At 41.4% G+C, this 12724-nt stretch overlaps 1 protein-coding gene across 1 annotated transcript in view; it reads right to left on the bottom strand.

Annotated features, from left to right (window-relative positions):
• Positions 1 to 12724, bottom strand: part of MOCOS (molybdenum cofactor sulfurase) — a 225107-nt gene that overhangs the window by 17127 nt on the left and 195256 nt on the right. Inside the window, exons 9-10 of the mRNA XM_059815648.1 lie at positions 9827 to 9989; positions 3607 to 3688 (exon numbers count right to left, since the gene is read on the bottom strand). Coding sequence (XP_059671631.1) covers positions 3607 to 3688; positions 9827 to 9989 — 245 coding nt within the window. The remainder of the gene's footprint in view (positions 1 to 3606; positions 3689 to 9826; positions 9990 to 12724) is intronic.

Below are 12724 nucleotides of genomic sequence, written 5' to 3'. Positions count from 1 at the left end.
ATGTCACTGTGTAGCTGTGGTGGGTTGACCCTGGCTGGACTCCAGGTGCCCTCCAAAGCTGCTCTATCACTCCCTTTCCTCAGCTGGACAGGGGAGAGAAAATGTAACGAAAGGCTCGTGGGTCGAGACAAGGACAGGGAGAGATCGCTCACCATTACAGTCACGGGCAAAACAGACTCGACTTGGGGAGATTAGTTTAATTTATTACCAATCAAAATCAGAGTAGGATAATGAGAAATAAAACCAAATCTTAAAAAACACCTTCCCCTCACCCTCCATTCTTCCCAGGCTCAACTACTCCTGATTTTCTCTACCTCCTCCCCGCAAGCAGCACAGGGGGACAGGGAATGGGGGTTGAGGTCAGTTCATCACACATTGTTTCTGCCGCTCCTTCCTCCTCACACTCTTCCCCTGCTCCAGCGTGGGGTCCCTCCCATGGGAGACAGTTCTCCACAAATTTCTCCAAGGTGGGTCCTTCCCACGGGCTGCAGTTATTCACAAGCTGCTCCAGCATGGGTCCTTTCCACGGGGTGCAGTCCTTCAGGAAGAGACTGCTCCAGCGTGGGTCCCCCACGGGGTCACAAGTCCTGCCAGCAAACCTGCTCCAGCGTGGGCTCCTCTCTCCACGGGTCCACAGGTCCTGCCAGGAGCTTGCTCCAGCATGGGCTTCCCACAGGGTCACAGCCTCCTTCGGGCATTGACTGCTCCAGTGTGGCATCCTCCACAGGCTGCAGGCGGGTGTCTGCTCCACCATGGACCTCCATGGACTGCAGGAGGACAGCCTGCCTCACCGTGGTCTTCACCAGGGGCTGCAGGGGAATCTCTGCTCTGGTGCCTGGAACACCTCCTCCCCCTCCTTCTTCACTGACCTTGGTGTCTGCAGAGTTGTTTCTCTCACATATTCTCACTCATCTCTTCTCCAGCTCCCATTGCACAGTTGTTTTTTCCTCCTTCTTAAATATGTTATCACAGAGGCACCACCACTGTCTCTGATGGGCTCAGCCTTGGCCAGCAGCAGGTCCATCTTGGCATTGGTTCTATCAGACATAGGGGAAGTTTCTAGCAGCTTTTCACAGAAGCCACCCCTGTAGCACCCCCGCTACCAAAACCTTGCCATGCAAACCAAATACGGTAGTTTTTGTATTCCAAGACTTCTATGTTTTCAAATTGCTCTCCCGTCAGACCATTTTCTGAGCAAGTACCATCATCTCTTCAAGGTCTTATTCAAAGTCCTTCTGTTGTAGCTCAATTCTACTCATTTTCTGCTTATGTTTATTTTTGTTGAGTGTTACTTTACATCCGTCAGCATTACATTTCATTTGGCACATGTCAGGCAATTTATAAAGGAGGGCCTAGTTCTCTCAGATTTTACTTGCTGTTTGCCTTGAGTTCCTCACTCAACTTCTTACTATGTCATTTAGCTTCAGTGCATTACAGCTGGGCCCTCTAGCTAGGTAATTTACAGAACAAGAAACAAGGACAGCTGAAGTCTGAATATTGATCCCAAGGGATATTATACACACATTTACGCACAACAGGCTCAGTTTACCTTGTTTTTAACTACATCTTTGTCTTCTACCACTGACACCCTTCCTTTGATCTCTTTGATATTGTGGCCTGTCAAAGAGGAGGCTGTGTCCCTGCCTATTTCAGTAGAGCACTAACCTTGAGCATTTAGGGTCTTCTACAACATCAATAACCTTAACATCACTAGCTTCTGCTTGCATCTGTCCACTGTTAGCTATTATACTAGAAAGCCATGTCCCTCCGACGTGAGCAGCACATGCTGATGACAACCCCTGCTGAGATGAAGGCGAACACTGATGAATTGCTTCACAAGGGAAATTTGGGCTCTTGAAACTTTTGTGGCTGCTGTGAAATTAAACTTCCTCATGTGATTGCTTGCAGATTCTACATCATGTGCTTTTCTCAGCTATCTCAGTGTAAATTCAGAGTAACCACCTAAGCCAACAGAACTGGATGAAATCACAGCATCAGAGAGCAGAATTAATAAGTGGAAAATGCATTCAGTAGGGGGTTCTTTTCAATAAAAACCTTTTAACAAAGACTTTTGGTCCCACTGCCCACCTCAGACACTTTGCAGAAAAGACCCCAGACCACAAATCACCTCCTGTCCTACTGCAAAGCACTGTTTTGCTCCTAGTTCAATTTTTTGGCCCAGGAGGCTCCCCTGCTGAAACACGAGAAGCTGGCATCAGTGCTGTTGGATCTCTGAACAATTTGGGAGCCTCATCAATGTTGTCCACTCATTCTGCCTTACTTCCTGCCTTGTTTATTTGCTAATCACAGTCCACTCTGTGGAATTTGTCTTGCATCTCCCCTTTCTTCCTCATTCCATCCTTTTCTTCCTCCTCAGAACTCTAAGCAGTTTCCCATGAAAATTTCCTATTATTTCATACACTAAAAATGACACAGTCAACGACATGAAAGACAAGCTACAATAAATAGTATGGCAGCCAATTATATGCACACAGAGAGAAAGATAACCTAGGCTATTTTACAGCCTGTAATAGATGGGCTGACCATGGGGAGGCTAAGGATGAGTCAACACTAAGGGAAGTGGGACAGATGGTTAAAACAAATGACTCTTGGGTGAATTCCACTACCTGAGGAAAATACACTTCCACGGAAAAGATCCTCTTTATCATCTGAATAGCTAGTAGAAAAGAAGAAGATCATTTCCTGCATGGCTCCATGGGGAAAATGGTCAGGTCTTCTGCTCATTTGTTTATGTGTTACCCTCAGAGAAGCAAATGTAGAGTTACAAAGAATTAGTATACCTTGGTTAAAAAAAGACATAAATCTGTAAGTGGCTCTTTTAGTTGGGCTTATCAAGAGACTCGGTGAAAAGAAACATAGTAGATAATGCAAATGTACTTTAGGAAGGCACTTGATATACTGCCACTCAGAAAACTTAATGAGACTGGGAAGTACTTAGAAAATATGATGGATAAACACTTAAGTTTACTGATAGGAAATTAATTTATGCATAATGTTATATTTCACTGAAGTGGTATGTCTCTTGATTAGAGTTAATGTTATTTCACATACTCACCTGCAATCTTCCCAAGATTGTTAAGGGGACACTGATCAACATGGGTGGTCAAAGCAAAATTAAAAAGGGTTGTAAATAGGGAAAGCTGTTTATAACCTCAGCGGGTTCTACCAATTTTGCAACCGCACAGCATGAAATGGGCAAAGTTGCCAGCATCATTACTGTCAAATGAAGGAACGGAATTCTAGAGTCCTGCTGAGGCCCACAGTTGGCATTTGGAAGTAACTGGGGACACCTTTCCCTTTTCTCATCCTTGCAGCAAGTAAAACAAAGATCTCCCTTATTCAAATGAGTGCCAAGTCATCAGTCTTTTGTAACGTCCTTCCCCCCCTTTTTAATTTTTATTATTTTTTAGTGTTTTCTACCAGACATGCTGGGCATGCAAAATTACCTGTCTAAATCTGTATTCTCCTGGCTTTCCACCCTTCCCCTCTATTTTTAAGGACTTCTGCCCCTGTGTGTCCATGCAATCATGTCCTGAGTGTCATTGCAGTGATTTTCAGCTTCAATTCCTCTCTGGTCTCACTCACCTGTGTGAACAGACTTTACTCTCACAGATCACAGCCTCTTTTCCCGTATTTTCTTCTAGTGATACAGATATTGGGTCCATGCCTAGACAGGCAGAGAGCAAACCGTATTAAAAAAAAACAAAACGCAGAAACATAGGGTCATGAAACAAAGTTCTTGTTTTTGCACCTGTTCATAATCGCAGCAGCCTCCAAAATAGCATGTGACAAAAATCCTTTTTCTTTTTGCTAGAATTATATTCTCTGCCTGCAGGTGGCTCCAAATGACAATGCAAAGAGCAAAGGCTGCAGATGACCTTGGTACCCAAACCACATTAAGGAATATAAAGCTTCAGCTTTGAGTAACTTCTCTGTGTATCTCAGGCAACAAAACTGGCACAGAATTACTGCCTCAGTCATGGTTTCTGTTGAAAGGATGAGTTTATCACTGTTGTGCCCCCTCTAGCAAATCAGGAGATGAGGTTAATCACTGTGTTTTTTGGAGTGGTGGGATGGAGTGATCAGAAAGATGAAAGATGTGGAGGCGGAGGGAGAGAAAAAATAAGCACAGGCTGTTAAAGGAAAGAAATATAATGTGTCATAAAATAATTCACAATAATTTGAAGATAAAAAGTATGGAAACCACTAATGAGAGAATTAATTCCATCCATCCATCTCTAAGTTTAAACCAGATGAGGAATCCCTGGTAATGATCTATGTTAACAGTTTCTTCTCTAGTTTTCTTATCCTGAACAGAATGAGCCAAAAAGATGGAAAGGCTACTGTGGCTTACTAGAACTAAAAGAAAAGCTGTACCATTTTCCTTTCTGTTAATTGACAGCAATAATCTGAAACAATGAACAAAGGGTTTTACTGTGTGGCTGCAATGAATCCAACTCTTTTCCATTATACTGCAACATAAACCAGCAAAGACTGATCTCTTGTACCCCAGTTTTATATCAGCATGTTTCAATTTCACTTATTACTTCCTGTTTATATTATCGTAGTACAAATACGAATCAAGTTCTACCAGCTCTGTGATATGGTGAAATCAAATTGTTTTATTATCTTCTGAAGAATAACGAAACGTAGTTCAGATTCACTATATCCCAACTATCAGCTCTGTTCCACGCAAGTTTTCAATACAGAGACATCTACTCCTTTTTTAGTTAATGATGTTAGTATACTTCAGAAGCGAAGACAGAGGAGGAAAAGCTAGGTTCACTTAGGAAGATAAAACACATTGAACTTGCTTGCAACAACCTGAAAAAGAAGCCAACGTTATCATCTTATAAACTAGCACTAATGCTCTTGTACTTTGAAAAAAATAAACATTATCATCATTCCTTCTGGAAAAGAAGAGTTTGAAAGGTTTCATCCTGTATGCATCCTTAGCTGTTAGATCTTTTAAAAATACTTTCTAAGCAAGGCATACTCACAAAATTTCTTAAAATAGAGTCTCAGGGCTTTAAAAAGCCCTGCTTTTATACATGAGCAAGTGTATCACATTTTCATTGAACAGTACACATTTTACAGTGATGTTTAGGTCAGTTAAACACATTGTTAATTATAATTTTATTCTATCTTAAGGCAAAAAAATAAAGCAGAATATTGCCAGTTACTAAAATGTAAAAGCTGTCATTCTCCATGGTTATTTGCTTGATAATAAAATTCACAGATGTGCTCACAGTATTAATATAAAAAAAATTATTCTTGTCTTTATAGCCCCTATTTTCAGTCAATGAGAAAAATTAGAGGTCTGTTATTTCAATAGACTGAAATATAAACTATTCATGTATATTCTTTCGTCAGTGTATGCATTTAATTCCCATTATTTTTATTGGCAGTAACACATGACTATTTGAAGGCACAATAAACTCCATAAAGTGTAATTAGTTGCTCAGTTTTGCTCGCGTCTTTCTACTCCAATATTTTAAAGGGCCTTCACAACACTCAAAATCTCTCCCTCTGTGCAGTGGCAAACTAATGCCCAACTTGCCAGAGTAATGCTGATTGTTAGCTAAAATGGAAAGAGAGAAATTAGTCTTCTACAGAAATGTATTCTCAGCTAAATTCTGTTTGGCTTACTTTTATGTCGGTCAGGAACAAGCCCAGTGTAATCTGTGCCCCCATGTATTTGATGGAGCAAGACAACAAGATTTCCCTTGATTCCCACTCAAGTAATACGGCTCCTAGAAATAAAGGCACTTGCTGCTGCCCACCTTTAAGTTGCTGGGAGCCTAACCATTAACTGCTTCAGTCGAGATACAGGAAGTTGTCTTTCTTTACAGGGGCTTATTTAAAGTTACACCAATTTTCTCAAAGTGGGTCCTGGGATAGCAAGTGTTAGTTAACACTCTTCACATCAAAAAGAATAGGAAATACCTGTTAACAATGACATAGCCTGGGAAAATAATTCTGACAAAATTCAGAAATGCAGTTTCTCAATATTAAAATCTCACTCCCTCTTCCAAAGTAAAGTACAGCCAACGAGAGACCAAGCACAAGCCCTTCCTCTCCCTCTGCTCTCACCCCCTTCCTCAGGGATCAGGGGAATACCTTGAGCTCCCCAGCTGCCATGCAAGCCAACTAATTTTGCAGGCATGCCACGGAAGGATCCTAAGCCTTCCAGCAGTTTTGGCCTTGTCTAGAGCCCCAGTCTGATGTCTTTGCTACTCACAGGGATGGCAGGATTGCACAGCTGGGACAGTCGGACAGCGGGTCTGCCCATCCAAGGCTGGTTGTTAGATGGGCTACAGAGACACACTATGCACAGAGGTTAAATAAAGAACATGAAGTGGTGTCTCAGCACACGGAGGACTCAGCAAAAGGTATTAAAGTAGTTACTGTCACACTAAATCATGCTGACAGTTTTATTTTGTTGGACAGAGAAGACAGAGAATATTAAACCATATTGAAATAAAATAGCCATAAACAAATTTTTCACTAACTAAAAGTTCTAGAGGGAGAGGAAAGCATGTGCCTGGAGGGAGAGAGAGAACAGATTCATTTTGTTTTAAAAGTGGCACAGATCAAGTCTTCACCATAATCTAATAGCGTAACAACAAAATGTTATTTAAGAATGCTGCATAATTCAGCTATGTGGGATTCGCCCCACTGGGCTTTAGGCACTTACCAGAGGCACCTAATCCAGCAGCACGGGTGCCTTAGGCTCTCTCTATGGGAGAGAGACACCTCCAGACAGCAAAGCGCGCTCTAGATGGAGATCATTGCCACAGCCTGCTCTCACAATGAGAAAAGCACAGATGACAGCAGAGAAACTGGTAGAGAAAGAAGAGTGGTTACAGCCTCCTTGCAGAGGAGCAGGAGGAAGGCAGCTAGCTTGCCTGCAGTTGTCACCTGGTCAGCTGGGAGCTGCTGGGTTTTCACGTCCAGCAAAGCAAGCAAGAGGTGCAGTAAAGGTGCAGCTCAAAGGTTTTGCCTCTCTTTTTTTTCGCCGCTGTCTTCTCCCTCACCCACTCCTCACAACCAGAAATGTCCCCATCAAACCGAGACCAGAGGAACTGCATGGGGAGTGTGAGGGTGGGGGGAACAGAGGGGGAGTTGGAGGAAACAAAACTCCTCTTGGAAAGATGCATGCTACTGTAGCTGAGGAAAGGCAGTTCGGGTGGGAGGCATCCAGTGGGAGAAAGAAACTCGCAAAGCAACAAAGCTGGAAGAGACCTGGAGGTGGGTGTAGTCAGCAGGCTAAGTGCTACAAATCTGAAATACTATTAGCCACAGCCATAGGCCAGTGAAGGCTCTGAGCTGCACAACAGCCAGCCTGGCTCATCAGGGGGCTACTGCTCCTCACTGCACTGACTGCTGCTCCGGCTACACACGTGGCATACAGCTTCAGGTCCTACATTAGCAACAAACTACTGACAGCCTGGAGAGAGTGGTGACAAAAGCAACAATGATTAACATGGGATTTTCAAGGCAAAAGTCAGCTTACTAAATTAAATTTGTCTGCCATGAAATGATTTAAGTGGGAGATATAATGATGACCCATGTATGGGAAGGGATAAAAGAAAAAATTAAAAATGTAACACCAACAAACAAATCATGCATTTAGACTGCAGGTAAGAGGAAAGAAAACAGAATAAATATTGGAACAACTTCCTACAGATTTATCTGCTCAGTCTTACCCTGTCAATTCCTATCTTATGAGCAGTAACCACTGGAACAGTCTCCCCAAACAAATGAGAGCCATATCTCACTGTCAAGCATAAAAAATACCACAGGTTGCAAATACACTACGGGAGTGAAAAATAGCAGAACTATTATAAAAAGAGGGCTCAGACCACCTTATGGCTAAGATTATTGGTATCTAGAGTCATTATACAAAGAATAAAATGACTCCACTCTTACATACTGGCTGTACCAAAGCAGGCTATAAATAAGTGCCAACCATGTTCCTGTCAGAGCACACTGGAGATCTGATCAACCACTTTGGGGCGGAAAAGTGATCCATAGACTTGGTCAATCACTTCTGGACGGAAATGGTTCTCACTTTCATAGGAAGGAAGGTGAATGACAGTGAAAACTCCAAAAATGACACAAAGTAAAATGCAGGATTTAAAGGTGAATTTCACCCAGGCACTAACTAGGGCAAGAGATTGTAAATCTCAGTGTGAAATGGGTTCCTTGACTACAATTTTTGTCTGAGAAAACGTCTTCCTGACTCTCTGAAGTATATCAGTGCAGATATTATTGGCAGGCAAACATACTAATGGATACACACTTGTCTGAACAATGTGGTACTAGCAAGGAAAAAAATTAAGAAGATACATAGCAGAATGAAGCAATCAAAAGGCCCAACAGAGCTGAACCTCTGAAAACATGAAGGATAAATGGAGATTTGGACAAGACTTCAAATTGTGTCTGCAAGCAAGAGGTACTGGCAGAAAGGAAGAGAGATGGAAAGGAACTGAATTTCTAGAAATAATTAATTCTGAAGCACTTGGTAATTTAAAAGTTGTGAGAGAAGGCTGTCTATGCAACTGTACTACAAAAATTGGAGGTGCAAGGTGCTCTGCATAGAATTGACATGAATTAACAATACCTTTTCAAAGAAAGGTTACAAAGGGAAGAGTGGAAAATAGCAGCATTTGGGCCAATGAGCCAGTCTGGAATCCCTAAGAAGAAACTAGATTGTGTTTGGGATCTGAAACACACACACAGAATCACACAAGACTAGTGGAAGTACACAAATGCACATTTGACAAACGTATTCCAGACAAAATAAATCAACTGGTCAGACTTAGTTTTATGGAGAGTGCTCAGACAGCTGGAGAGGACGACGACTGTAATGTACAAACAGAAAGGAGACTGTAGTTACAGATCCACTCATATGGATTTCTAATAAAGGGTGAAAAATCTGAATATAGGTTCCCTTGTTTTGCTCTAGCTGCTGAAAATGTGGGCACATATGTTATTAATGGTTAAGACACACACGCTGAGTAAACGTTAGACCCCAGACAAATGATGAACACCATTCAGACACATGTAAAGTTGGCATTAATAATGACTTTTGTGGAATACAAACCTGTTCCAGTGTTCAGTGCTAACAGCACTGTTAGCAAAATAAATAATTTGCACCCCCAAGTAGCAAAGGGCTTTCCGTAATACTTTCCATAAGTTTTTCTTTTTTTTCCCCTCAGCAGAGAATAAAAAAGGTTTTGATGAATCCTGAGAAGCCCAAACATCATGAAATATTTGCCTGCTAGTGCAAGTATTTAATTGAGCTAAATAATGTCTGGTCCTTATTTTAATTCATACTAATTTCCACTGAAGACTCTACCCCTCTAGTCCCACAGCTGGAAGAAGGAGGAGAGCTATAAAATGTGTAGGTCTTTGGCCAGGGTGTTTGATGTTAGACTCCTATTCCTTCACCTTTGCAGCAATAAGTCCTTTCAGGTTGATGGACTTCATGATGTGGAGAGATAGACTAGTCAGCAAATTTCCACATCTGTCAATTCATTACTCCTTCCTGGTGCAACCACTTTTTGCTTGCACATATGGAGTCACTGTCTACTCTCTGCCTGTCCCAACAACAAGCTAGGAAACTACCCAGGGCTGTATATTACAGCCTAGGCTTTCTTTGCCCACAGTTGGTAGCAGAATTTGTCCCTGAAGTCAGTAAGCATACACCATGTTCAGCAGTTTGGTGGGTGCGTGCAGGTGTCTCTGTCTAAAAGTTTGACATGAATAATGCAGGGAGAAAAGGATATTGGTTACTAACCTTTTGCCTGGATAACCATAACCTTTTTCTTCAGATCAATTGAGGGATTTACCAGACACAACCTTGGCTCCTGCTTCTGAGTCATGCAGACTCCATTCTGGTTTACAACCATCCAGTTACGGTCATACAGCAAACCCTGGTTTCCCACTGGCCATTCTGTAACCTGGAAAAGCATCAGGAGGGGATACAAAGGTTTAGAAAATGTTAGCTGCGTTAATAGGTTCATGCTGAAAAGAGAGGGAAAAGTAACTGTTAATGAAATACTTTGAAATCAGCAAAACTTGTGCAAGCCAATGTCAGCCTTTAAGAAGAGAAACCTTAATTGCAAATCAAAGATAAAGATATCACTGCACAAAGCTGACAAAACAAAATGGAGTTACTATAATTTGTTACATATTATCATACACTTTGATTTAACAGAGCTATGAGAATAGCGTAAACAACCTCTGAAACACTTTGAAAACTGCTTTCAGTTTTATACTTATCCATTTTCAGAACCTTTCTCCCCAACAGTTTTCTTCTAATTTACAAAGCCTGGACATTTCATGGGAGTTGTATGAATAAAGGCAAAACCAAACAAACAAAAAGCAAGAAAAATGTGAAATTCAGAATTCTAAAAAAACTTCCATATTTTTCATAAAACTGTATCCACTTTATCAATGAATCTATATGAGAAAACCTCCAACACGGAGGTTTCTGGTTTAGCTAGGAGCCTAATAGTTTCTCCAGATGCCCTTACAACAAAACACATCATTGTTTTCTTTGCTATCTGTTCTTCCATTACTTCTATAACACTCTTTACATTCAATAGCCTACACAAGCATATTGTCCTTGCTTTCATGTACATTTTTCTGGTGAAAAGAACATCTGTTACTGATGCTACACAGATGGTAATATTGAAATCCAAAAAGAGAGCAATTTTAGTAATGCCTTTGGGTGATATTAATAACGGCTTTCTCCTTCAGAATGTTAAAATATTAATACCATTCTTTTAACATAAAGATGGGCATTTAAACATATTGCTTCAACTCATGTGTGCTTTCTAGTCACAGTTGAGTACAGAGAGAAGTTAACTACAGCTGAACTTTGTTGAATTCTTGTAGAGAAGCTTAGCGCAGCTCACATGAATTAACTGGCAAAAGACTTTAGCAAAGAGTATTGAGAAAAAGATATATCAGGCACAGCCTGATGCTCTGAAGAAAAGCATGGTTGGAAGCACTGGTTAGATTAATTAAAAATCACATTTTTTTTTAGCATGTGCTCTATCCAAAACCCCACAGAACCACAATATCCCATTCTTATAAACTTCTCCAGGTTTTATAGGAGCCTGTAGCAGCAGCTTGGCACTAATGGCCTGACTAGAGAAAGCTGAGTGCAGGCACTCTGAAACTGAAAACTTAAAGCATTAAAGCTGAACTCTAAATAATTTGGCCACAGTGCTATCAACTGTATCGAATACAGAAAATACATGGAAAAATTTTAAAGGTAAGAAATGTATTTTATCAACCTACTTGATTTGTAATATTCTGTGGCAGTTTTTTAAGTGAGCGTGGATGAAAAATTCAGTCAAAAATGGCAACTTCAGGTCTGACGGTGTTATCTGAAACCACATTGTCCAAGTGACTCAAAACTGTCAGCACCTAAATGACGTGAGCCTTCACCCCGTCTTTTTAGGAGAGGAATCATAGCCCAAATACTGCAATATCAGCTGAAGAACAGACTTCTGTCCTTGCTGTAAATTATTCTTTGGAGAGGCCCGTATTTTTTTGTTATCCTATATAATTAAATTACAAAACGCATTTGAACAGCTGGTGATCATCTGAGAGCTGCAAGGATTTCTTGCTAACAAATCTCCCTTCCAGAACAGAAGATCACTAACCATGGATCCTCCCATGGATCCAACAGATCTTTACAGGATTTGTAAGACATAATGAGCAGAATAAACTGAAAGAGCAGAAAAATAGAAAAAGAACATGAAGACAATGATTTCTAGCTCCCTATTGTAACATTCCGTTGTTTTGGTTCCACTTCAGGACAGCAACCTTATTCAGGAAACAGGTTAAGTGTTTGCCTACCCTTCACTGAAGGTAAGAGGTTTTATGAGCAAAACAAAACATCTTCTCTTTAATCAGAGCTTCAGCTAAGTCTTACATGCTGATAGGCACTGTGGGGAAAGCTCAGCTGACTAGGTAGCAGATACTTGGAAATAATCAACACCTTCCATTCAAAATACGCCTGGTAGGTCCAAAATAATGGCAAGTAACTCCATGCTCCACTCTGAGATGCAGCACGTGACTACAGGTCCTCAGCCCATCCTTCCCCTTCCTCTGAGTATTTGCCATTGTAACAAGAATCATACGTGCCCAGCAGTGAGTCCCTGTCCTCTCATGGATGTCCCCCGTACGCTGTCAAGTGCCCTACTTCCTCTCCGCTTTTCACCTTACTGTATTGCATATGTTGCTAGGACCCCAATAAATCAAGTTGCAACAACAAAACAACTGTGTACCCTGCCTTGGACAGAGAGTCACAGGTGGTCATGAAACAGTCAGAGCTTGTTTGTTGCTAATTCTGATACTGGAGATGAGCATGGAAGAACATACACATTTCTGTTCTTAGTACTTAGGCATGCAATCCGTGCAGACCATCTCCCACCGTTATTTCAAAGAGGCTGAAGGGATTGTGAAATGATTGCAAGCAGCTGAATTAGAGCAGTTCAAGCAAATTCTGCCTGCTCCGCTTTCATTTGAGACACAAGAGTGGTTCAATTTGGCTCCCTTGGATCACATCTGAGATGTTTGCCCGAGGCTAGCAGAAATGACACAGGCTGCAAAGATGATCCACATCCTGGTGGACCAGCAGCAGGAGGTCGGTCAGGGCACTCAAATGTCACTAAATACC

Source organism: Gavia stellata, chromosome 3 (genome assembly GCF_030936135.1).
Source record: "Gavia stellata isolate bGavSte3 chromosome 3, bGavSte3.hap2, whole genome shotgun sequence".
Lineage (NCBI taxonomy): Eukaryota > Metazoa > Chordata > Aves > Gaviiformes > Gaviidae > Gavia > Gavia stellata.
The sequence above is the reverse complement of the archived record's forward strand: the minus strand, read 5'-3'. Positions and strand labels throughout refer to the sequence as shown.